This window comes from Laccaria bicolor, genomic scaffold, assembly GCF_000143565.1.
Source record: "Laccaria bicolor S238N-H82 LACBIscaffold_14 genomic scaffold, whole genome shotgun sequence".
Taxonomy (NCBI): domain Eukaryota; kingdom Fungi; phylum Basidiomycota; class Agaricomycetes; order Agaricales; family Hydnangiaceae; genus Laccaria; species Laccaria bicolor.
In genome coordinates this window covers 37953-63637 of record NW_001889885.1, presented here as the reverse complement: position 1 = coordinate 63637, position 25685 = coordinate 37953, and the positions used below count along the sequence as shown (strand labels likewise).

The 25685-nt window shown below is 47.0% G+C and overlaps 9 protein-coding genes across 9 annotated transcripts in view; 7 read left to right on the top strand and 2 right to left on the bottom strand.

Moving 5' to 3' along the window:
- The window catches only part of LACBIDRAFT_327769 (uncharacterized protein), a gene marked incomplete at both ends in the record, with an annotated part of 2012 nt that extends 1209 nt beyond the window's left edge, over positions 1 to 803 (top strand). The window contains 3 exons of the mRNA XM_001881852.1: positions 42 to 212; positions 263 to 651; positions 776 to 803. Coding sequence (XP_001881887.1) covers positions 42 to 212; positions 263 to 651; positions 776 to 803 — 588 coding nt within the window. The remainder of the gene's footprint in view (positions 1 to 41; positions 213 to 262; positions 652 to 775) is intronic.
- Positions 804 to 5408: 4605 nt separating this feature from the next.
- LACBIDRAFT_298405 (uncharacterized protein) lies at positions 5409 to 6506 on the top strand (the record flags this gene model as incomplete). The annotated part of the gene is made up of 2 exons (XM_001881851.1): positions 5409 to 5717; positions 5775 to 6506. 2 exons carry the CDS (start codon positions 5409 to 5411, stop codon positions 6504 to 6506), a joined length of 1041 nt encoding a protein of 346 aa, XP_001881886.1.
- A 1324-nt stretch (positions 6507 to 7830) lies between these two features.
- Positions 7831 to 8633, top strand: LACBIDRAFT_298404 (uncharacterized protein; the record flags this gene model as incomplete). Its single annotated transcript, XM_001881850.1, has 6 exons — positions 7831 to 7866; positions 7928 to 7969; positions 8030 to 8089; positions 8149 to 8312; positions 8365 to 8385; positions 8438 to 8633. The coding sequence occupies 6 exons, from the start codon at positions 7831 to 7833 to the stop codon at positions 8631 to 8633; spliced, it is 519 nt and encodes a 172-aa protein (XP_001881885.1).
- Positions 8634 to 11455: 2822 nt separating this feature from the next.
- On the top strand, positions 11456 to 13385 carry LACBIDRAFT_298403 (uncharacterized protein; the record flags this gene model as incomplete). Its single annotated transcript, XM_001881849.1, has 7 exons — positions 11456 to 11533; positions 11586 to 11833; positions 11885 to 12485; positions 12542 to 12698; positions 12748 to 13052; positions 13107 to 13284; positions 13342 to 13385. The coding sequence occupies 7 exons, from the start codon at positions 11456 to 11458 to the stop codon at positions 13383 to 13385; spliced, it is 1611 nt and encodes a 536-aa protein (XP_001881884.1).
- A 689-nt stretch (positions 13386 to 14074) lies between these two features.
- Positions 14075 to 14299, bottom strand: LACBIDRAFT_298402 (uncharacterized protein; the record flags this gene model as incomplete). The annotated part of the gene is made up of 1 exon (XM_001881698.1): positions 14075 to 14299. The coding sequence occupies one exon, from the start codon at positions 14297 to 14299 to the stop codon at positions 14075 to 14077; it is 225 nt and encodes a 74-aa protein (XP_001881733.1).
- A 1564-nt stretch (positions 14300 to 15863) lies between these two features.
- LACBIDRAFT_327766 (uncharacterized protein) lies at positions 15864 to 16511 on the bottom strand (the record flags this gene model as incomplete). Its single annotated transcript, XM_001881697.1, has 2 exons — positions 15864 to 16446; positions 16495 to 16511. The coding sequence occupies 2 exons, from the start codon at positions 16509 to 16511 to the stop codon at positions 15864 to 15866; spliced, it is 600 nt and encodes a 199-aa protein (XP_001881732.1).
- An 818-nt stretch (positions 16512 to 17329) lies between these two features.
- On the top strand, positions 17330 to 19058 carry LACBIDRAFT_298401 (uncharacterized protein; the record flags this gene model as incomplete). The annotated part of the gene is made up of 9 exons (XM_001881848.1): positions 17330 to 17444; positions 17493 to 17738; positions 17792 to 18132; positions 18184 to 18242; positions 18296 to 18390; positions 18440 to 18484; positions 18543 to 18685; positions 18742 to 18900; positions 18957 to 19058. The coding sequence occupies 9 exons, from the start codon at positions 17330 to 17332 to the stop codon at positions 19056 to 19058; spliced, it is 1305 nt and encodes a 434-aa protein (XP_001881883.1).
- A 1029-nt stretch (positions 19059 to 20087) lies between these two features.
- LACBIDRAFT_298400 (uncharacterized protein) lies at positions 20088 to 21409 on the top strand (the record flags this gene model as incomplete). Its single annotated transcript, XM_001881847.1, has 2 exons — positions 20088 to 21034; positions 21085 to 21409. The coding sequence occupies 2 exons, from the start codon at positions 20088 to 20090 to the stop codon at positions 21407 to 21409; spliced, it is 1272 nt and encodes a 423-aa protein (XP_001881882.1).
- A 1157-nt stretch (positions 21410 to 22566) lies between these two features.
- Positions 22567 to 23703, top strand: LACBIDRAFT_298399 (uncharacterized protein; the record flags this gene model as incomplete). The annotated part of the gene is made up of 5 exons (XM_001881846.1): positions 22567 to 22651; positions 22713 to 22935; positions 22997 to 23052; positions 23104 to 23249; positions 23302 to 23703. The coding sequence occupies 5 exons, from the start codon at positions 22567 to 22569 to the stop codon at positions 23701 to 23703; spliced, it is 912 nt and encodes a 303-aa protein (XP_001881881.1).
- Positions 23704 to 25685: the final 1982 nt, after the last annotated feature.

The following is a 25685-nucleotide window of genomic DNA, read 5'->3' as shown; positions in this document are numbered from 1 at the left end:
TAGTCGCACATTGGATGACTGGTTTCAGTTAAAGTATGAAGCATTTCCGCGATTCGATGATCTTGGCCCGCTTGGCCCACNATCTTTATACACCATCAGCAGCTCTATTACGTGACCTCTATGATGATTTCATTGATGAACACCGTCCTGAAATCAATCAACACACGGCGATGCTCAGTGCTAATATCTGCGCCATTGATCACAGTCATAAGGTATTTGAATTAAAATTATTTATGAGTTCAAATTCATTTTTCGTCCTCAGATTGCGAAACAAACGATGAGGGTTGGGGGTGAACAACCCTTTACTGCGATACTAAGTCTCACAAACGAAAAGAATGAAATTCGCGCCTGTAATTTTGTTGCGACCAAGTCCCACTCTCAATATGAGTTGGCTCTACGAAATGTGCATGACTCGCTTGATCTCTACGGCCATCCGCAGCCATCTCTCATTTACGCCGACAATATTTCTGATAAGAAGTTTCTTGAAGACTGTTTCCCTTCCCTTCGTGAAGGTGTGACGCCTGTTGAAAAATATGGGCATTTGGAGGAGCTCGTTGTACCTTCTGGTGTCCCAATCCTCATCAAAAATACTTCGGAGGCGATTAACGATGCAATGCGCACCATTCTTGATGATATTCCTGAAGACGAAGGGTCAATAATAATAGGATTTGATTCAGAATGGAACGTTGAGGTTTCACCACAAGGAAAAGTCACGCGTCGAGGAAGAACAGCCATCATCCAAATTGCATATAAAAGCCGTATTTATATTCTTCAGGTATTATATCATGTCTCCTCTATTCTAATTGTTGTCTCATTATTTTCTCAAAAAGGTTGCTGATATGCTGGCCAATAACGAACTCCCACAGCAGCTCAGGCTCCTCCTCTCCCATCCCCGTGTTATCAAATCTGGCCGTCTTGTGAATAGTGATTTGAAATATTTGCAAACAGCCTGTAAATCGCCAAACCCATTTGTGGGCGGACTTGACCTCGCAAAATATGCAAAGGATCGACGAGTTATCACCAATGCGCAATGCAGCTTAGCTGATCTATGTGCTATCACTTTGGCAAAACGGCTCAACAAAAATGTTCCAGAACGCGTTAGTCCACCTCAGGCCTGACGCTTCTGAGCGACAGAAGGCCTCAGAGGCCGATTCTATTGATGGTAGCAATTGGCCTCTGAGGGGTATGGTCACTCTATCACTGGCGTGCAAATCCAAATCAAGCAAGCTTCTTTTGACATCTAAAAATAGCTGGAGCGTCAAGGTGACAGCGCGCGGTGGCTGCACCGCTAGCCCCCTATCCATTGCCGGCATTTAGGCCTCCTCATAGCTTTCTCAGAATATGGGCACTCTATCAAATCCCGAAACCTTCTTTATTATACATTCACTCAGGATACAGATCATAGAGGATAAAAATTTATGCCAAAAGTGCAGAGTTGGAAGCCTCTTTGCGGGGCCGGCAGGAGCGCGACATCCTCCCTGCCGCTCCCATACAATAATGGCTACTGCTTGCATTTTGCAGCTGTGGCTCTGCTTTAAACGGCGGCGCCTGCATCTCCAGGTTTGGGGCTGACTGTTTCATGGGCCACGACTCGGACGTTCACCCACCTTAAGCAGGCTTGAAAAACAAACACAAAACAAAAACATTGTTCATAAAATTAGAAAAACATGTTAGTCACTCCACCACATATCACGCTGTTTGTCCATAGATTATTTGACCATATGGTGTCCTTGAAATAGTATAACAGTTGCTCTTAGACTATTCTGATGCTCTGAAAATGTGCCGCTACCTGCCTTTCAACAGGAAATTAGAACTTCATATTGGTGCATTCTATGACATATTGAATACAGCTGAGAAATGACGTGTAGCTCATAGGCATATTAGTTGCATATTAGCTTGCATTTAAACATCCGAACAACAAATTCTGCTCAATGGATGGTTTATTTCCTGGGACCGCTCTCATTTGCAGACAGCCAGAATAGATTAACACATACACCCAAGCACTGCTATCATTCATGACTGGTTTAGTTGGGAAGAGCAAAATAGCTTGGCGAGGTTCTTAAGCCGTGAATTATCGTTGGAGTTTCAATGAAGCCCCCCTGAGTTAATCACCGCATTTTTTCGCATTTAAATTGTTTCTTGACGAGCACCTGTGACTTTTATTTTCTGAGGGACATACCACCAGGTACTATACAACAATTTCTACAATAACATGTACTCAAAACTGATGCGTGGGGAAAGGACACTGTTTAGCTGTTTACCGAAACAGTGCCGTGAAATTTACTTTACCTCTAGGCTATCTGCTTCAACCCTTATAGAAATAATATTGATATCGGCCGTCGCATAGCCCGGTGCATGAAGAACAGTTTTATCGAGCTAGTATTGAGGAGGGAGGTAGAAGCGAGCCTCAAATTATATTTTTTTGGAGTAAAGGTCAGACGGCATATGCTACATCAAAGATTGGCAAAGATTATCATCTTAAGGATTGTAGCAGCATTTACGGCCTACAATAGCTCCCTCCCCATGAATTTCGTCCTATGCCAAGCCAATTCAAGTACAAAAGAGTAATACTATATTTCTATGAATGCATGGCTGCCGTAGGATATGAACAAGTGCCTCCAATGTTGTTTTTCATATGTTGCAGTCTCCACATCAGAATCTTGTCATTTTTTTATTCTACGGCGAATTGGCAGCAAGGATAAAATACGTGTATTACAAGAAACAATATGATAAGATTCCCTGATAATGTAACCTACACTCAAATAAAATGTAGTACCTGACCGACAGAGAGGGATAGGATGTCGGCAGGGATTGACATGTTGATAGAATTTGAGAAATAAGAATCGGGAAGCACCTCAATGCCTAGCTCGAATATATTATGGTCGGAATACATTCCAAACAGAGGAGAGAACTGAAACTCACCGAATAGAAGGGGGCGAACGTCGTATGTCTTGGGAACAAGGGATCATCAAAAAAAGACGGAAATATAAGTGCAAACAGTACTCACTCGCAGATCACTATCCACCTGTTTCTTCCATTCTTTCCTATCGCTGAAAACCTGGCAATGAGTTCTTTCTCTTCAGAGTAAATGTTTGGGTAGGAGGACGAGCGTCGTGATAAAGAGATTTGATGAATGCGCGACGCATCAAGGTCTCAGCAGCGGCCGTAATCGGGACTCGGTTGGTGAAAGCACTCGAACCGTGATACCAATATAAGCGCAGAGATAGACGACAGGGTTGAGGAATATCTCAAACGTCGAAAGGTTCAACTGTCCATGTGTGAATGTCCTGCGCATTGGCCTCCTGAAGTCCGGTCACCCAGGAGGTTGAATTATAATAGACATACCTATCTGGATGGCACAAAGTCAACCGTCTCCCATAACCCCTTCCACAGCAGCCATAACACCGCACCGTTGTTTAATGTATGATGTGTCGAGCCATTTCGCAGTGATATCTGGATGTTAGCAGCGGCGTGAATCCCTGTTTGGTGACAGAGAATGCTGCGCAAGGAGAGTAGGCGGGGTGTGTGGTTGGTGCGCAAACATGTTACTAGGGTGGAGGTCGTTCGTTGTCGGGTTCGTCGCTAGCTAGTCGCCGTAGTAGAAAGCGAGCGCTCTGACTCTGAGTGCTCAGTGCTCAACGTTCAATGCTCGCTGTTTGTTGATGTAGGATGCTTTGCAAGAGACGTAGGCGGAGAAAGTGGTTGGTGGGCAATATGTCACTGAAGGGGTGGAGGTCGTTCGTCATCGGAAGGGGTTCGTCGCTGGAAGCGAGTGCAAGCGCTCATGTGCAGCGTGTGTCCGGACACCGGCAACCATCAGCCAGAGCTATTTTTGGAACGACAGCGTGGGCATTGCGTGCGAAGTGACAGGATTACCCCCCTCAGAGGCCAATTACCCCCAGACAAAAAATTGGCCTCTGAGGCCCCCTAGCGCTTAAGAAGCGCCAGGCCCGAGGTGCGTTAGTCAAGCTTGGGAAGACAAATCATTAACCCGAGCACAACTTGACTATGCTGCTCGTGAAGCGTATGCATCACTTCTCATTTACGAACATCTCCAACAGTTTGATATTCCTCGTCGACTCCCATCCACCCTTATACCTGGAACATCTGTTCTGTTATTCAACTCTGACAACACCACAGTTGTTGCAGAAGGTCGAATCTCCTCTGACAATAGCCGAGTCTACGACAGGGTCAACATCACTTCAACAAAGGCTCTCATTGATATTGACCGAGTTCTTGTTCCTGGTGCTCTCATTTCTTCTCATGGGAAGCAGGCCTTAACATCCTTTGGACCTGTTCCATTCACACTTGTCTGTCTCAGAAGTCACCTGCGAAGTTTCAATCCTGCCTCTTCACCTCAGGCAAAAGCTTCTGCCCCGAATCCAAGTCAAGATGGTGGAAACCTGACTAGACCCTCATGTCCTGCTGGTGTTGAGGAGCCTGAACCAGATGATAGTGGTGCTATCTCCGTTGGAGATTTACTGACAAGTGATCTCTCAGCCTCTGAGTCCCCTTTGTCCGAAGTCCCTCAATCAGTTGATGCTAAATGTGCTTCAATTGGAGAGAAAATCCTTGGCCCTGAGCCAGAACTCCAACCTGATGAGCCAGAATTTGACTCAACACTTCGCAGTCGTGTTTTGAAGGATCCCTTTCATGTTTTCAACATGTTCTACCTTTCGGCATCACATTCCCTTAGGCTTCAATTCACGAGAGAGCTTTGTGATGCAATTTTTGTTCCCGATGAGGACGATAAAGCACGAATCAATAGCTGGGGTGCAACCCAGAATCCTCCTCAAACATACGAACGACTCCGCAATTCCTCCCCCCAATGGGTCCGTGAAAGATGCAAGCATATAATTCCCTCTCCCAAAAAACTTCGGCATTTCGTATCACGTGTTTTTCGGACATATGGGCCACTCATCGATCTTCGTTCGAAGAAATCACTCTTTACAACCGATAATTGGAAGACTGCAAAGCATATTCTCGAACTTATTCAAAATGGGTATCTATCAGACCCACCTGGCATTCCACTCTACACTGTCAAAGGGCTAGATAAAAAGACTGGTCTTACTATTTACAAATGTGCTCGAGGGACCAATGCTACTGAGGGAGGAGTTCACAAGCATATACGAGCATGACTCCCTAAGTGTGGAGCATCAATCCGACATGTCAATGCATGTTTGCATGACTTCGTTTTGCACCATAACCTCACTGTACGTGATTAATGAACCATCCTGATTATAATTGCTGAAATTGTGAAGGTCGGAATTAAAAATTCTACTGGCCAATCATACAAAGGCCACACATCAATTTGGATCACCAACCGCCTTCAAGAACTACGTGTATATCTTGAAGAAGTCCTCATCAATGTCATTCCGATCACAGGATGGGTGAACGGCAATCTCTACATGGCTACCAATGAAAAACTGGGCATATTACCGATCCCAGGTGATGTTCGGGATTCAAGCGGAATGGCCCCATTTGTCGACATCGCTGATTCCACCCAAAAGCCACCAAAGCACAAATTCCTTGCAGAAATGCAAGGTACACACAAAGCCATCCTCCCAGTCCACACATCATCAGAGAAGGGGCTTTTCCGAACCCTGATGGAGAACGACCGACATTTCAACCCGCCGGATGGCTCCCTCCCAAACTGGAACCAAGCTACAAGGGTGTGGAATGCATGGGCTGATAGAACTGACGATGTATGGTACAAGGTGCACATTTTTCTTCCATTTAAAGTTGTTCTCTGTATCTTACTTTACTCCAATTAGCTCAATGACCAACTGAAAGTCTACCACTCACAGTGGCTGAAGAACTCCGACACCAAGGAAGCTCTCTCCATCTCCTTCAATGTTCGGAAACCACTCGCAAACGCTATTCACGATAGCCGACGATCAGCCGCTGCCCCCGCAGTACCATGCCAAACATCCAAGCCACATGCAGCAGAAAAGGGGTTTCTCAGCGGATGGGATATGCCCCTTCTGGACCAACCGTCATCGTCAAACGGAAACCTCACTATCAGCCGAGTATCCAGCAGTAGTCCCATCCCTTCAACATCATCACATGCCGCTCCATCCTCAGTCTCAAACTTTCGGGAATTCCAGCCATCATATCACATAGCCTCGCGCCCTCTGAGTCCACACATGCACTTGGCCCACCAGTCTACTGCATCACGACCATCCTCCAACTCTCCCAGCTATCAACAACCCACTATTGCCTCAGCATCTCAAAATATGGCATTGCCACCTCGAAATCCGATGTCGGCCACAAGTGTTGCCTCTTCGGTGGCTCAAAAACGTGTCGCAGCGTCGTTGGCAATGCAAGAGCCCGCAGCAAAAAAGCCAAGGAAGCGTCGAACTTGTGCAAAGTGTGCACGACCTGAGTGTCCTGGCAGCCAGAAGGTCCTGAATTGCCGTAATCCGTGTCGTGATTGTGGTTTGGTACAATGTCGAGGGAGGAATTCGAAGCGACCGAATGAGTTGTGCCACTTGCGCGACGACTAAGGCACGTCTTGTAGTTATTTAATATGATCTTATCTTCCTCGTTGCCATCGTGTCAGGCCCTGTCAGGCCACATCAAATATACGCATCTAAGCGAGTATCTGAATGTATTGAAGGTAAACGAACCGAATTTGCAGGGCCCGAACCATCTAAGCGAGAATCTGAATTTATTATTTTAAGGGTCCTCCTGCCTGATCAACAAGCTCGAGGATACGCCCAACATTGATTTCGTGCCCCTTGAGGTTTTTGAGGATCAATTTAGCACAGAGTTGCCATAAATCAGTGATCTCTCTCTCTCTCCTCTCTCCCTTCTTTTATTTATTTTTTATTTTTTTATTTACCCACAAACACCGGTATCCAGCCGAAATTTGCGATGATTGGTTTTGAATGAATTGGGTTGACCTCATGACTTCCGATGTTGAAGAACGCATCAAGACACATATGTATCAGCCCTGAAGTTAAAATCGTTGAAATTTACATCCACTCAAGTAAGATCCCCCCACTCTCAGCAGTCTCAAGACCAGCGCCGCCACCAGAAACTTGAAGATGGCCGCCACTGGGATAGCCATATCTGAGTAAGTGCTCATGATGGAATCGTGCGCATGCCTTTATGTCGATACACTAGTACCGCACCTCTCGTTCGTCATTGGGAATGAAATTTCGAACGCAGAAGCTTACAGTTGCGTCCAGCTTATCGGTACCATCATCACTTGGTTTTTGTCGGGGTCATTATTGGTGCAATGCTGTGGGTTTACTTTACTCTATTTCCTAACACCACTACAGCATCATCTCTTGCGGATTTTCAGACGATTTCTTCTACACCGATAACTTGGATGGGGACCCGAAATTCATCAAAGTAGCGGGTGAGCATCATCGCGATTTTCGTTCTCCAGCCTTCATGTACCAAATATTAGTGTGGGTATGCCTCGCCGTTGATCAGGTGCGGTCGATGGCGGTGACTTCGGGTGCTTGGCAGAGCTTGGTAGTAGCATGGGGAAACCCAACTATTTTCATTGGCACTTCCGTATTTCCTTTCCTTACCGTGCCGCTCACTGGGATAGGCGAGTCTTCCACTCAATCGATCCTTCGACGTACTGACCTCGCGATCAATAGAATCCTGCATTGTTCAGATTTTTTTTGCCTGGTGAGTCCTCCTCAAACCTTGCTCAAACCTCGTTTTCGTGCATGACCTCCAACATCGTAATAGGCGAATATGGACCCTGAAAAGAGAGTCCAAAATCTATCGAATCATTTCAAGCGCAATCTGTTTGGTTAGCGGCGTTCCTGGTTTGTTTTACATGCGTTGAACCTTTCCTAGGTCGCATTTATGCAATTAGCGGCTGCGATTGCCCGTGGAGTAGCTGTACGTGGTCCATAACTCCACTGGAAATTTTGTCTACGGATTCTCATAACTTTGATAATAGTGCGCTCAATCCAAACCGCGTACTTTAAACCTTTCGGCTGAGGTACGTTCTCTTTTGCTGTATCCCCGAAAAGCTCAACGCACCCAACCTTCCCCTCAAAAGCTTTGGTTATGGGGGACCTTGATCTGTGACTCCATCATCGTTGCGACCATGATATTTCTGGTACTCCCATTCTTCTTCTGTGTAATTCAAACTGGTTCAAATCTTCTCTTTTTCTCTAGCTCGTACAGGCGAAACTAGAATCCTCATTTAAGTCAACGAAGCGTCTTATGGATCGTCTCATCATCGTAACTTTGGAGACTGGCGCCGTCACCCTGATAACGACTCTTGTTCAACTAATTTTCTATTTAAGGTCTCCGCCAAGTTCACTCCAACAACTTGGCATGTGAGTCGAGCGATAAACTTAGTGTGAACGCTATTGACGTCTAATTTTCTAGAATGTACATACTGGGGGGGTTGTAAGTTGTCCCTGCGCTGTGAATGTCTTTCAAGAGATGCTGACTCGAACAGGTATTCCAATGTGCTCCTTAGCGTTCTAAATGGCCGGAAACGTGCCCGGCGTCGACTAGCTGAACCAAGTCAAACGTTCAGCCTCAATTTCGCTCAGCAAAGGACTACGGCGCCCCTGTCATCCGTATCCGAGGAAGCCTCAAGCAGCGAAGGAGCTAGTACAACACAAAAAGACGAGGAAAGCCATATCAAATGAAAGTTCAACTCGACGTTGTTGATTCGAGGTCCGTCTTTGAGGCCTACTCAATCCTCTGGGATGCCGTGTTATGATCTTTTTTTCGCAATAAGTGCATCGACACATTGGCTTTTCACCTTGGAATGCTATTTTGCCGTTAAAGTCTGTTAATTATTGTATGTGAGCTCTGGGGTAAAATTCCGTGGCTGGATTGAGGGTATCTCTCGGATCTGAGGGTAAGGCCAACATTGGTTAAATTCCAACTACGCAATCGAGATAACGAGGATTGACTGACGGAGGTTCACGGGAAGCCTTGAAGGCATGAGGATCAAGCGTCGCGTTCAGGTCGTGCCGCAGAAACTCCCGGTAATCAAGTGAAATCGTATTGAGTTGACGGAAAGAAGCGTCGAAGAATTCACACAGACAAATTTCTACGAGCAGATGTTTCAATCCGTTCGCAAAACAAATGGATGCGGCTGACGTACAGGTTCAGGACTGCTATACATAAGTGCTGAGAAGGTAACGTGTCGACGAGTTGAGATGGGACAGTAGAGAACGACCAGAAGTATGCTAGCTCCAGAAGAAGATCCCTCCGAACGATAAGTAGGCTCCACTTTCTTCTAGATTGAGGGGAAAAGCTTGAGTTGGCGTCAAGTCAGAATATACAAAAGGAGACGCCACAAATTCAAAGAAACGCCTGTGGCGGAGCAGTTCTGGAATGGCCAAGGATAAGAATGCTCACCACACAGGGTTCTCTTTTCCATCGAAGCACAAGTTTGGAGGAGTCATTGGCAATACACCGAGAGGCGGGATATCGGCGAGAGACGGAGTACTTCGGAAAAGAAAGAGCAACCAGGTTCTCGACGTCAATGTATGAACTTTCTAGATACTGTAACTTACAGTGTTTTGCATGTGAGATTGGAATCCAAATCTCACGAAAACTTGTTTGTTCTTGTATTAGTTGTAATGTGTGTGCCTCGGTGTCACAGCGTTGAACGTTGAACTTCCTCTGCCAGAGCGCTCTTAGTGAAGGTCACGGGTAGCCGATAAAGGATCTAGTCTTCTGACTAGATCCTTATTTCTTCAAGTGGAGGAGTCCCCTCCCTTGGAACTTGGTTGGAACCTGCATTTACGTCGATGATTGAATGTTGATTCTAGTGTTGCCGTCGAATCGAAGTGACTTCAAGGTCACCTTGACTCCCCATCAGTCACAGACCACAAGAACAAACAAGTTTTCGTGAGATTTGAATTCTAATCTCACATGCAAAACACTGTAGGTCGCCGCGTTCAAGGAAAAACAGACACTGGAAGGTGATTTATGTTTCATGGTTCGCACGATCAAAGCGGAGCGCCACTACTAGTGTCCTCCGCCCCGAAATGTGTCCAGAGTAATAAAATGATTGATACACTTTTCCTCGGAACGGAAGATCCGCCCAAAGGGGTGGAAGTTGGCGAGGGAACCAGCGACGGCTGTACTGTATAGGATAGCCAGTGCGAGTCAAGAGGTCGCCGCAGTCAGGTGTTACGAAGCCCAGGAGGAGTGGGAACTTCATAAGGACGAGCAAAAGAGTATCTGTGTGTGTGACAGAGGTCCTGGCGTAGACGAGGAGAATTGTGGGATCTCAGCCAGGAGGAACTGTAACGATGCCTTATGAGTGTAGTTGTCGTGAGGGCTGGGTATCGGTGGAAGCTTGCCATAGAAGGCGCAGGAATAGTGACAGCCTGTTATCATTTCACGAGATATGTATCTTTGGAGAGTAGACTTCCCTCCTAAGAATCCCTCTAAGCCTCTTGAGAAGATATGTCGAGGACTTAGTCACCGGTCTATGACTGTATGACACACTTTGGTTGGGAATCCACGTCATCTAACCCACCATCCTCGTGCCACGGCAACATATCTTGACCGTCTGTGATGAGCTGTCGCGATCGTTCATGATGGGAAGCGGAGATTGTCGGGGAGTCGGAGTTGAGTCGGAGTGAGGAGTGTCCGAAGCACGTGGGCGAGCGACCACGGACAACCCTTAAGTTTAAGTACATGCCTCGAAAGGCAATCGATTGGGAAATACAACGCGCCTCTGGTCCGCTTGATGACATGACTTTCTTTGCTCTCCTCCCTCGTCGGTCAATTGCCGGCCCGGATTTACCAGAGATGAATAGGGTCCTAGGTTACAGAGATGGCTTTGAGCAAAGGAATGAACGTCTGCTACGACGTCGACGACTTTTCTCTTTGTCTTGTCTTTGTCTTTCGGGTGCCCTTTGTGATGTCCGTGTTTTGGATTGCACTTGTATGGAGTAAACGCGACTAGCCACTGCTACCAAAGTGAACCTTTATGCAGGCGCGTTCACCTTTGATCTTGCTTTGATCTTTGTCTTGACTATCTAAGGAGGGTGACGCGTCAAGCAATTGCAATAGCAACTCACTTTTCGACAAGCTGGCTGCGGAAAGACCTGCGGACGAAGTAATTAGTCAAGAAAGTTCTGGCATCCTTCAGTGAAGTCGTCGTACTTCTCTGAGCCATATTTCTAATGTTTCTCTCAGGATTTTACAAGCACAACGCGTCAACACCTCATCTCCCTGGATGGGGTAATTAAATCTCATAACCGGATGCACAGCCACATATCTTGACGCGTAACCTTTCGTTGACTTCTTACCAATACATCGGAAGTCAGCAATTCAAATGGCTGTAGTACCGTCAAAAAGACATAAAATCCCCGCAGCAAAAGTCGGTTTACGTGAATCGAGTGAGTCGCCATTGGATTTGTCATTAGAGTAGCTGTGGAGTATAAATTGACTGAAGGCAAGTTAATCGACCATAACCTTCTTTCTTGAACACCAGCAAACCATGAATCAGAGCGCTCAATCGATTTCTCGTCCTATAGCTCGTGGGAGTGCTTGTATATCCTGCCGCAGGCGAAAAGTCGTATGTCATCCTCATCAGATTTTTCCGACGAGAGCGCTGAAATATTACTTAGAAATGTGATGGGGTGCGGCCTGTGTGCGGCCCTTGTGAAAACTTCTACATATCCAAAGATTGTGAATATGGGGTGGACAACACTCGCACGCAGACTGAAATTCTGGAAGACCAGATCAGTCACCTCGAGGAACGAATCAATCGTCGAATGAATCCTGTGGCGTCTTCGAGTAGACCCGTTATTCTTTACAATCCATACTCGAGCAGACCTGCGACAAATTCTCCACCACCCGACGTTGTTGAACGACTGTGAGTGAAATTGCGTCTCTTCAAGGAGATCGGAGTTTTATTTTATCTTAGCATAGAAGCGTTCCTCGCACACTGTTCTGGCTTTGGATTCTTCTTGCACGTTGCTCGATTTCGGGCATCAATCCTCCTCTCGTTACCAGCTGGCCACCCGTCCCGACCTTCTCCTGCTCTCATCTACTCGGCTTATCTGCTGGGCTTGTTTTTTCTGGGAGATGCGAGCTTGCAATCTCAGGAGCAATACTATCTCACCGAGGCTACTCGAGAAGCCACCACTATTTCCTCGGGAAGTCACCCGAGTGAGATTATTCATGGAATTCAGGCCGAAGTACTTCTTGCTTACTACTCCTTCATGAATAATCGACAGACTGAGGCCAAATATCATACCACGGCTGCAGTATCTATCACACTCGGAGCTGGTCTGCATAAGATTCGTTCAAGAAATGTGGCACGAGGGTACTATCGGAGTCCACTGCCGTCCCCCTCCGATCCCGTTGAAGAAGGAGAACGTATTCGGGGGTTTTGGAGCGTGTTCATCCTAGATCACTGCTTATCTTCTACGCTTGGCGAAACGCCGAATATGGCATTCCCACCTGACAAACCCGATGCTGCGCTCGATACACCATGGCCTCTCGGCATGGATGATTATGAATTGGTGTGTTTGATAACCTACAACTTCTCGCTTTGAAAAGAAGACTGACTTTCGTATAGGGGCGATTCCCTGGGCATATCAGCACAGACAGAACGCTCATTAAATTCTTCAGTGGTCAACCTACTTCGGATTCGGGCTCTTCGCGCCTCGCGATGCACGCCAAGGCTTCTTGCCTGTGGGACAGAGTCGAATCGCTTGCGCGGGCATGGACTCCTGGTTAGCATCTTTCAAAAATAATACTATACGGGTCTAACAATATCTACAGGGACTTCGTATTCTCAATTCTCTGCTTTCTCAGCACAATTTTCCTCTCTCGACACGATACTTGATATTATCAAAGCCTCGCTCCCGAACCTAACCCAAATTCCCGGGATAACCGACCGAGAGGAAGCGAAATGGATACTTATCTGTTACAGTATCATCCATATGTGCACTATTAAGCTACATGGTATTCTTGCTGAACAGAGCGCAAATTCGAAGGCGAAGAAATTAGATTCTGCGAAGAATATAATGGAACTTGTCGTAACCGTAGACCCCGATCATCTCTTGCACCTCACACCAGTCATTCATGTAAGCATGTTAGACCGCCGTTCTGTCCGTTTTAACAAGCTCACGAAAATGTAGGAGATTTGGGCTATTGTTGCCCATTTAGTAATGGATGAGATCGAGAATTTGAAATCTCAACGCGCTCAAAGAGGCTGGGCAAGCCAAGTCTCCATCGGAAGGGAAACTGCGTTGTCAAATTTAGTGCGCCAAGCACTCACTGTGGTGTCTACTCTCTCTGCGAGTTGCCCTTTTTCAAGTACGTGATTCGTGACAACTCCGCCATTTTCTTTTCTAACATGCGCGGAATATGCAGCAGCGCTGATCAGCGGACTCATGGATCGATTCAATGCACTTTGAATGAATTTCTGAGTGAGACAAGTTAGAACTTGGACGCTTGATGATTCATCGGGCGGCGGCGACTCGAGTAGTCTGGTCACGTTCAGGTCAATCGTCTTTCTCTTTCCTAACTTGAAAGACTTACGGCTTCGTCCTTCGCCTAGGCTGACCCTCGCTGAGAAGGCGTCCGGACTTTCATTCTACCTGATTTGGGTTTGTGGTATTTAGACGATATGCGGATTTTATAGTTGTAAAATGTATTGATATTACTTAGAATGAGAGGTACTGAATTTGGAAATAGATTTGAAGTCCCTCCATTTTTAAATAAAATCCGCAGCGCCTCGTCCGATGCTTGCCTACTAAGGAAACAAAACTGTTATCGTATCTTCCGCACCTTTTCAGTCGTCGAACGCGGTCTCGGCTATAACCCACTGTGAAGGAAAAGAGATTGCGTTTCATGTTGCGGCACAACCCTCCATGAACACAACGGTGTCATTAATTCAGGGATGGTACCAAACAGCGAGTATCATACAAAGAGAATTTGAAGAGAACTAATATGAATTACCAATGACCCAGAGGTTGTTCCTCGGGAGACTTGCGCGTTTTGAACACCACTTGAGAATATCCGCTACGATTTAGCTTTCTGCCATTTCGTTGCATATCAGCCACCGAGTTCTTTTGGTATCCACGCGAGACGCTGCTCTGCGCATTTATGGAAGAGAATGTCCGATGCTTCGCCTATTTCCGTGGTTCGTATTACCCCCTCCCAAACCTTGGGCTCGGAGCGCGGCCCAAGCCACTTCACGAGCAAGAAGGGTCACTTCCCGCCCAGGTGACGTATCCAAGATAACAAAATACTTGACAGGCATTTTCTTGAAGTGGAAAAACCATCCCGAACAGTTAGGCCGATCAAGGCTAGTCAGGTAACCATCCATGGGCGTTGTCGCATTTGCGGTAAGGCTCCCCCAGAATCCCCAAAGGTTTCAACCTCGCGACTCCATCTCGATCGCTTCGAAAGCTGAATCTTTTCACAACAGCATTCCAATTTCCAGTCTCTTCATGAACACCAACGCGAATCTTGCGGCGTCTTCATACGAAAAGTCTTCGTCTAACATAAGGGCGTCAAAGGAAACCTTGTCAAGAGCCTTCAAAGATGCACCGGTTCGTGAAAAACTATCCGGCGAGCGTATTGCTGTGCGGCATGGTAATTTATTCTTGAGATTCGCCCCCCAGCGCCGGATCGTTGGATCAAATTTATGGGAAGCAGTTGTAGCTCCCGGATTCATAAAGGTTCAAATGCAAAAAGGAGCGGCTATAGATGGATGATAGTAAAGGTGCTTGTCGGAGAAAAGCCTATGATTACCGTCGTAGCTCAATCCCGATCAAATCTGTCGCTAGCAGACCAGCGCCTTCATCTTCTTTTCTGCTCTAGGCGCGGGCTTCGTCGCCACGGCGGGTTAAACGTCTCGCACGGTGGACCTTGGGAAAACCTGCGCGCGGTTTATGATGTTCGCTGTGGACAGGAGATCCTTATGTTAATCACCTAGTACATCACTGCTCCGGAATTCATCGATTCAAAGTTCCTTAGCAGCATCATCTGCAGCGCGCAGGGTGAAGGCCCTCCCCTGAAGGGCGTCGAGGGCTCCGATGTTTTTCAGGCACTTTCATTCGAATCCTATGCCCATCATCAATTACTATGTGCTTGGGATTCAGTCGCTTCAGGATACTCCACTGATTTTCACTCACTTTTCAAAAAGAATCTCTTTCTATGAATTTCCCGGCCCATATTTTCGACTCGGATGGCTTGGAGGTACTCGTGCATCCACCGTGCCTTGTACTTGGTGGAAAGTTTTCGATATTGCGATTGGTGTTCTTTACAGCGCTCGGATCCGGGTGCCCATCAGTAGCAGGTTTGGTGCAGCGGGTAATCTCGTCCTGCTCCAAAGTCTGGCATTACGTCACCGGTGAGCCGGTAGAGGGAGAAGGCTTTTGGCCTCGAGCTGCCTTAGAAGGTAGAACCTTTTCCTCTTGGCATGGGAGTTGTTTGTGTTGAAGGAAAGAACCTTGAGCGCCGAAGGTGCCATGCACCGCTCATCCCTCGGCAGCGTTAGGGCTTAAAGAATCTTCCACAAAGATATACGCAGACTGTGGCTTCCAGCGGAGGAAGAAGCAGTGCGCTGGGTCCAAAAAGTGATCAATATTTTAAGGCACGTGAGAGATGTTCAACATATATATCGCGTAAATACACACAAACAGGTACCTCTTTCACCAGGAAGCATATATCCAAATAAAACAAGAATAAGATCTCGAAAAACCTTTTATTGACGACTCGAACAACATAAATTCTCAGTAGCTCATGAAGGTATAAACTTGACATATCGAAAACCACCACCTAAATAATGATCAACAATTGGAATAACTTGCTTGGAGACCCAACACTGTATAGATGTGATATGTTACAAAGAATTCGCTAGCTAGGAGCCAGAATGACGTAACAACTTAGAGTCCTCCAATATGCAATAGGAACGCGTAGAACTCTAGACACCCCTCAGCTGCTTCCACAGTCCCCTTGAACGCATCCCAATTCTGAAAGAGTGTTTTCAACTGAACAACCTTCACGATCTCCAACCAGTCAGACACAGGAAGCTTACACAACCCACTGGACAGATAACACCTCGGGTGCGATGCGAATGCCTTGTCTTCAAGTTTCTGACATGTCGTATTGACGGCCCCTGTAGCCTCAGGCACCAATGCCCCCTGCAAGCATTCCATGGTGTCCAACATCCATTTCTGTCCTCCCTCCGAGAACTCGTCTCGAGAAGAGCTGAATTTATTGCAGAATTTGGTTCCGTAACCCATTGGGTAGCCGGACGAACCACAGTAGTACCTCGCCTCGAGGCAATCTGCGTAAAAGGTGCACTGGTCGCGAGGAGGATGAAAGCACTCGTTTACAGGTGGTTGAATCAGCGCCACGTCGCTTAGCTCGAGGTCGGAGAGGACGTAAGGCGACGACGCTGCAGCGCAACAGACAATAGTTTGCACGAATGAGAGAACCGCCAATTTGCATATTATCGTGGCGCTCCTACATGGATTGGTATCAAAAGGGCGATCCAGATGATTTTTCGCTTACAATATAAGGAACCTCATGGTCTTAAGAATCGACAAGCCGATGGAAAGTGATTCGGATAGTCGTTATTCGGGGGGTTGCTTTAAGTATATGAAGTTGCTCTAGGCATGTTGATGGCATGTGTAAATTATTATCGCCCTACCAACCACGCCTTCCAGAATCCACAGTCACGTGTATGTACTCAAACCACAATTCGGCTTGGGCAGGCCATAAATCCTCGGAAACATATGTTGTGTGATAGAAGATGCTCTGGTCTATCATTAATAAAATTTGAATATGAAAAATGTTCCTTGCAGGCCCAAACAGTGGTACCTCCCGAAGACATTCTTTTTCAATCAAGGCTTATTGCGCTTATTGATAGAGGCTTTACACACATACCTAATTATCCGCCGCAAAATAATGACAAAGACTCTTTTGCATAGATTTTGCAAAATATTAGCCGCAGCTGCATGATGGCATCCCTGCCAAACTTGTATTTTTCATATTCAAATTTTATTATTAGACCAGAGCATCTTCTATCACACCATACGTTTCCGAGGATTTATGCCCAGTGAAAATCGACCCTGTGCAGATCGGGTTCCTCCGGATCAAATCGATATATTTGCCAATTTCCGGCCATCTCCCCTGTTCAGATCGGGCTCCACCGATCCATTTGGCCATTTTTTAGGGTCGATTTTCACTGGGATTTATGGCCTGCCCAAACCGGATTGTGGACTTCCTAAAAAGGCTATCATGGACGTGTTCTGTCACGTGTTCATGTCATGACGGCTGACTCGGGAGTCCGACCGGATCAAATTTGCGAAGTTGCCCCCCACCAACCACCCAGCACAACGAAACTATGGAATTCACGAAGATTCAGTGTGAAAAGTTCTACAAACAGCCAGTGCCTCCTTTTGGGCACGGAATGCTAGAGTATTTTGCTTTCGATCCACAATACCTCAACTTCAATCATGGTACGATTTCTTGAGTCTACTACAGAATACTTGATGAGATTTTTCCAGGTTCGTACGGCAGTACCCCCAATCCAGTTCTACAATTTATTCAGGAAACAACCGCGCGCATTGAGAGAAACCCGGATCTATTCCACCGCCTCACATACCAAGATGATCTCATCGCAGTGCGAGAGAAACTAGCAAACCTAATTGGAGCGAAGATGGACGAAGTTGTACTACTCAATAATGCCTCGATGGGTGCGAATACCGTGTTGAGGAACTTCGAATGGGAGAAGGATGATGTTCTCATTCCTTGTAAGCCCTTTTACGTTTCTTTCGCCAAAATCCTTTTCAAATAAGAGACTCAGTCAGCACTACGTACGGCTCAGTTTTCAGTACAGTGGAATCGATATCCGACGTCGGTCCACACCCGAAAACTGCGACTTTTGTGCTCAAATTTCCAACCACCCACTCTGACATTCTCACCTCCTTCCACGCACACCTCAAAGCGCACCCTGTGGGGAAGAATAATAAACGCGTCGCAATCATTGACTCTATTGTATCGGTTCCGGGGATGTACCTTCCGTGGAAGGAGATTGTGGCGATTTGTAGAGAAGAAGGGGTTTGGAGCGTCGTTGACGCGGCACATTCGATCGGCCAGGAAGTAGGGATCAATCTTGAGGAGGCGCAGCCAGATTTTTGGTTCTCTGTGAGTTCAAACTTTCTTTTGGGTATACGGTGAGTCTGACGATTGCTTTAGAACTGTCATAAATGGCTGTATGCGAAACGCCCGTGTGCTGTTTTATATGTTCCGGAGAGGTACGATCTTCTACGTCGGTATTTATTTGCTTTGCGTTACTGAGGAGCTTCAGGAATCAACATATTATTAAGACGTCTATACCCACTTCGCATGCTTACAAGTCTCCTGACGAGCGGACCAGCTCGACATTTGTCGATCAGTTCGAATGTCCGTCCGTTATTCCACGTTTCTTTGCATTGCCTGATGTGAGTGTTAGGGAACGGAACCATCGATTTCACATCATATCTCAGCGTGGTTCCTGGTGCGTGGAATAATCTCCATCTCTCATCAATATACGACAAACAATTTGTGTGTGACAGCCCTCGAATTCCGTGCTTGGCTCGGCGGAGAAGAGAAGATAAACGCATATTGTCATGACCTAGCTATAAAGGGTGGTAAACGGCTGGCTGAACTGTTCGGGACGCGGGTAATGGATTCAGATGGGAAATTCACGCTTAACATGGTGTGTTCCACTACTCCTCCGCCCCAGCCCAGCTCATAAGGCTGTTAAACGTCCAGGCGAACGTCGAACTCCCCTTTCCCGGCTCCGTTAAATGTATCCACGCTGTCAACTCCAAATTCACGAACAAAATGCTAAGGGAACAGAAGATGTATTCAGTTCATTATTATCATAACGAGGCGTGGTGGACTCGGTGTTGTGTTCAGGTGTGGCATGAGGTGAGTCCGTTCTTATATAGTACGTCCGGTGTTCTGAATCGTTGTGTTTTAATTAGCTCGAAGACTTTGATAAAATCGGGAAGGCTTGGGTCGAGGTGTGTAATGCGACGTTGAAAGAAATTCAAGGAGGGGAAGTTGAAGGCGATGTGGACTCATAACGGGAGCAATTCATTTGTAATAAGAAACGTGACCGCGTGTGATCACTTTTTGATCCACCGGTGACCTTTTCCTCGGATAAAACTATTCAGAAACCCCCTTTCTGCGAGAAATCAGGGGTTTCTCTGTGTTAAGCGAGAAACCCCATGATTTTTTGTTTGCCCATCATAATGCGAATTTGCGTGCCTTGCCCAAACAAGGACATGTGACCGCGCGTAGCTCTTCGCCCAAACCTCGCCTCGAGGACATCGCGCTCACTCATCTTAGTTCTGTGGTATCAATAACTCCCATGATGAGACATTATTCAAGTGACTTTCAAGCATTTCTAACCACCTCTCCCAGTATTTGTAGTATTTCTATGAGATTGAATGCGCTTACCGACATAAAATACAGCGCCTCGCGTCGACGCGAGGCTGAAAACGACGACTTCCATTAGCCGCCAATCCTCAATCCAAAGGGCAGGCCACGTGAACGGAGAATAACAGGTGCTACCGAAGGACGTCCGCAAGGAGGAGGGGCAAGGGCACAACCGAAGGCAGCACAAACGCGAAAATGCGGCATTTGTGATAAGACTGGCCATATGAAAAGGTCCTGCCCAAGCTTGAAGAATATTTAGATAGTGATTAAGAGTTATGATCTACTGTACACACCTCTAGTTGGCCCGTCAACATCACCATAATTGTTAAATAGCGCATGTCTTCACAGCCAGGTAGACGCCGTAGTCGACAGTGTTAAGGGACATGCGACAGCAACTGCTCCACAAATGGTCGCTGCTGTGCTGCCACACCCCATAAGACACACAAGAGTTGCGTGTCGAGTCTCCAAGTCGTATCGCGTTCTTTGATCAACAGAACATATCACATGATCAATTTCCGGCATTTTATGCCGACATTCTTTGTCCTATCAGAAAGGGGGTTTCTATATAAGCGGTACTATTTTTCGCAGAAAGGGGGTTTCTATATAAGCGGTACTATTTTTCGCAGAAAGGGGGTTTCTGAATAGTTTTATCCTTTTCCTCAACTTGAACCAACATGTCAGCTGAGGAATGTCCTCCAGAAATATGGGAAATCATCTTTTCCCTCGCCTGCAGAGATGACGGAAGCACCGCTCTCGCCCTTTCCCAAGTCTCGCGGTGGATCAACGCATACTCGAAACCTTATCGATACCAAAGCGTCGCTCTAACGCGTTGCGAGCAAATCATCGCGTTCGGATCCGTGATATCGTCCCTCCCTCCTGAGCTCAGACGCGTCAAAAACCTCTTCGTTCACAATCCTCTCCCGAAAGTCTACACGTCGGACATCTATGACTCGGATGAAGATTTGGATACCAAGAGTGACGGGTCTCAAAGTGCTGACCCCGCCCTTCCCGAAGAGGGTCTTTCTGGGAGGGCGAGCGCTTCCAAAGAACTTTGGGAAGCTCGAGACGTTGATTATGTACTAGACTCAGACGAGGAGCATTCGCATGCGTCTGACTCGGAGCAATCGCATCCGTCTGATTCGGAAGACAGTTTCGACGGGCTGACCGCTGAAGAGCAAGCAGAATTGGCGGAAGAAATAGAGGAGATACAGTCAGAGAAAGTTGGAAGCCCACCCGACTGGAAAATTGGAAGTACACCCGACTGCCTAAAGGAATTCCTCTCGGATTTTGAAAACCACCAATATGCCATCCTTGACGCTTTTCGTCTTATACTAAAAACTGTGGCACCGACTCTCGAAACTCTCACCGTACATTTCATAATGTATCAGCATTGCCCCCTCGAAGTAATCATTCCGGAGTTGCCAGTTCTTCGAGATCTTTCCTTATTCAGAATGCGTCCTTATCACTCCAACCGCCCAACTTTGTTGTTCCCAGGTCTTCCCACCGTTTTTCCATCGCTCAGGAGATTTCAAATCGAAGGCTTTCTCGAGCCATCTGCGTGCCTCTTAACGGAGATGGCACCATCGTTGGAGTGCCTCCATACAAGCGAATTCATTTTTCAGTGCGTAAATTCCTTCCAAAACTCGAACAAGCTGCTCATGTTTCTCGCAGCCTCAGGAAAATTAAGCCATTCTTTCCGGAAACGCTACGAAAAATCGTAATTCACACGGGGTTGGCAGAGGATATGACATCGCGTAGAATTAAAAGGAAGCTATTTGGAGGAGATTACGAAGAGGGTGTCGGGAAGTATGCTGAATTTGTAGTGGAACCATACTCCGAAGAATACGAGGATTGGCTGGGAGATTGGGTGGCGAGGATTAATGGTGAAGGTGATGCTGTGTCCATTGAACTTGGTACAGGTGATGCTGCGTCTGTCGAATCATCAGGAAGTTTGGAGGTACCTAACCGATATGTGATTGGCATATACCCAATGTAGGCAGAGTTCCTGATGTACAGACTCATATGACTACGGAAGTCACTTTTGAGATGTTGATTTTGTGGGAAACCTTACAGAAAATTTTCGCAAGGACCATTCATATCACGTGATTAAATATACTGTCATGTGACCATTGCCGGGTCACTTTAGCTTAAATTGCAGATTGCACGCCTCCCTCTCATTGGGAGCACATAAAATTTTGCGAGTGAGTAGGAGGAAACATATACATATTGTATCTGTAAGTTTTATTCTGGAGGGATGCTTTTGGGTAGTGTTAAAATGCCTTGACCCGTTTGCCCTGAATTGGTCAGCACCCATAAGCCAACCGTAAAATATTCTTAGACACCTCATATTCTCCTTATCTGATTTAAAATTTTGTGTGCGAGTTACCAATACCTCCACTGTAAACTCTCAAAAATATTTGTGTCAATAGAGGCTAGCACTGTGGAGAGAAATGGTCGTCAATTAGATAGACTTGCTTTGATGGGCAAACTTGGCAAAACAACAATGTGACCATCTTATCTCCCTTATATCTCAGCTCATGCTCAACGTTCTATCCAATAAATCTCCACACACAGCCGCATGTACATTGTCAAAGTCTGTTCAAAATTTCAAATGCATAGCATGGATCATTGTGGTGCTACTATGCCCTACCAGCACCTCGGCGCACCCTACGAGTCGGCGGTCACTGATCGTCACGAATTTTGGCTGGACAAGTGTGATGTTGCGTGACAACTTGGAAAACGAGAGTCACGCTTGTCCAGCCAAAATATGTGACAATCAGTGACTGGGTACGCCGAGGTGCTGGTAGGTCATAGTATGAGTCATTGTTGACCCGTTAGGGGTCACATGACAGTAATGGCACGTGCACCCCAGTGTGCGTTCCGTCAAAACGCATTTCAGCTGTTACCACGAAGAAAGGGACTCTCAACCTAGAACATGTACTCCTAGCGCCTTCTGGGACACGCCAAGACAAAATTTGTCCACCTTTCGTCATAATTACGAGTCAGAATGACTGTCTCCTGCCAGTTCCCCTGATTCTAGCAAGAACTCCTTAAATTCGGGTTCTACCACGGGTCTTTCTTTCATGGCCTATAAATGATTCAAGGAAATGGAGACTTTCCCCAGACTTTTTCTATCCACCTTGTCGTCTCACCATGAAGTCTATCCTTTTTACCGCTGCGTTGGCCGCACTCCAGGCTAGCGCCTCTGTCATTGTTCCCCGTGACACCAAGTTCACCGGTACGTTATGTTGTGCTTGTTCGGTTGGTTCAATCTGCTAACGCGGCTGTTGTGATATTAGACACGGACATCTTGGTCTTTGCGCTGAATCTTGAGCTCATCGAGGTCAACTTCTACACCGGCGGTTTGGCAAAGTTCTCGCAACAGGACTTTACCAATGCTGGTTTGCCAAGTGTGTATCGTGGACGTGTCCAGCAGATCCTCCAGCATGAGCAGACGCATGCTGCTACGATACAAGGGTTAATTGGCAAGAGCCCAGTCGTTCATCCTTGCAATTACACATTGTTCGTCCCTTTGTGTTCATTGTGGTTGTTGGTGTGACTTACGTCCTTTTGTTTCTACCAGCCCTTATACCGACGCATTGTCATTTGCGAATCTTGCAAAGACAATTGAGGGAGTTGGTACGTTTGCTCTACGTTGTGCGTGTTGCACGTTTTCTAACATATACGTAGGCACATCTGCCTATATCGGAGCAGCGCAATTCATCTCGGAGAAAGACTATTTGATCGTCGCTGATAGTATTTCGACAATAGAAGCCCGCCATGCAAGCTGGCTCGCCACTGAACTCACCCTTACTCCCTGGCCCGGAGCATTTGACGTGGGTCCTCTTCATTTTTCACGAGTTTTGAGTCTAATTTACATGTGTTCAGCGAGCTCTCACCTTTAACGAGGCGTTTACCCTGGCGTCCAACTTCATTGTGCCAGGATCTTGCCCCTCCAGCAACCCTCCTATCGCGTTCAAGGCGAACCCTCAACTCGTCGTTCAAGAGACAAATGTGACCACGGGCCAAACGATTCACGTTTCCTTCAACATTACCACTTCTCAGAGTACTCCTTTGTTTGCTGCCTTCCTTACTGGCGTGGCTCCCGTTGAAGTATTTGGTACTTTCACCCGCACGGGGAAAGGTAGCGGCACTGTGACGGTCCCGAAAGGCCTTACGGGGCAGACGTATCTTGTACTTACGACCACCAAAGTTCAGAGTTTCACAGACGTTGGGGTAGTTGCTGGGCCTGCCGTGTTGTTCTTTAACTTCCCTCCCAATCCCAACTGATTGAGATCATCGTAACTTCTATGACTATGTGTTACTTACGAAAAGTATATATAAAAACTGCAGAAACTATTCATGTATACATAATAAAATATGGACATCGGGACATTTATTTATTATTCGGAAATTTCCAGAATGTTCTAATTAATTTATGCCGAAAATTGTTCTCTTCCACCATTGTCATCGCCGTCTTCACCATCGTCGCCGTCGTCAGCGACGTTCTCCAAGCCCAGTAACACTCTGATACCCGAACCATTGAGGTCGTTTGAACCTTCACAGCAATGGCCAAGAAGAAAGGAGGAGCTGCGAAAAAGCGCCCAGCGACCACGCCGACCCCAGTGGTTCCCAACGGCAGCAGGTATGTTTTAGCTGAAGAATACGATGTCGACAAAACCTCAGCTCTGAGCACAGCAGCTCCGCCCCTGCCGAATCTGGGCCAAGCACACCCCAACCCCCACCCTCACCTAGTCCTGTGACGGCCTCACCAAAACCAGAACCTGAACCTGAAGAGGAGGATCCTGTAAAACGTGCAGAAAAGGTCAAGGAACAAGGGAACGTTGCCTTCAAAGCCGCAAAATATACTGTAGCAGTCGAGCTCTATACTCAGGCTATCGGTACTTCCTGCATCAATTTCAAAACTCTCAAGCTGATGATCGCTGCAGAATTGAACCCTCTAGAACCTTCATATCTCACAAATCGAGCAGCCTCTAACATGGCTCTGAAGCGTTTTCGGTTAGCATTAGAAGATTGCCAGATGGCGGCGTCACTACAATCATCTGCACCCTCGCCCAAAACCCTCCTCCGACTCGCACGATGCCAACTGGCTCTCGGATCTTCCACCCCCGCACTGTCGACAATTGGCACGGTGCTTGCCCTGGAGCCCCAAAATTCTCAGGCGGTCCAACTTAAGGACAAGGTCATTGCTCTTGAGGGGCACGTGCGGAACTTTGGCAGCGCGAGGAAGAGGAAGGACTGGGCGATGGCCCGACTTGCACTAGACAAGTGTTTGCAGTCTATTGAGGGTGAGGGTGGTGACGTCCCGACGGAGTGGCGGATTTGGAGGGTCGAGCTCGAGTTGTCGAGAGGGAGTTGGGACGCTGCGAACATGGCTGCAAAGTACGTTCATGCTCTTCAATCAAACCTTATAAGCTTTGAGCTGATCATTGATTGCAGCGACGCTCTGCGGTTGAACCCTAATTCACCCGATGTCCTGGCTCTTCGAGGACTGGTGCTGTTCCTCACTGGCAGGCTATCACAAGCGCTGAACCACGTGTTATCCGCACTCCGTCTTGACCCTGGCCATGAGCAGGCCCGGAAGTTACGCACTCGTGTCAAAGACGTGGAGCGGCTGAAGGAGGAGGGGAACGTGGCTTTCAAGCAGGGCAAGCTGCAGGAGGCTTACGATTTGTACTCGGAGACTCTGGATGTAGGTGACTACTGCGTCTTTCGTCTTCGCAAGCTTACATTGCTTTATAGCGCATCGGCTCAGTGGAGGAGGAAGGCAAAGGTGGCCAGATCCGCGCTACCTTGCTGTCAAATCGAGCTACAACTCTTTTGAAGGTGAGGAGATAGTCTTGCGCGTCTCTCTTTCCCTCTACTCACGAGGGTATATGTAGCTGGAGAGACATGAAGAGGCCCTGGTTGATACCGATGCATCGCTATCCATCTCACCCAACTCCTTCAAAGCGCTTCGTACCAGAGCGCGGATCAACCTTCACCTCGAGAAGTATGACGCCTCTGTCGCCGATTTCAAATCCGCCATACAACAAGCCACTACAGAGGGCAGTGCTACCGAGGCTGACATTCGTGCACTCAAGGTTGATCTGAAGAAGGCAGAGGCGGCGCTGCAGAGGAGCAAGACGAAGGATTACTACAAAATCTTGGGGCTGGCGAGGGAATGCACGGAGATTGAGATCAAGAAAGCTTATAGGCGGGAGAGCTTGATACATCATCCGGATAAGGTATGTTGCCATACTATTTTTGTC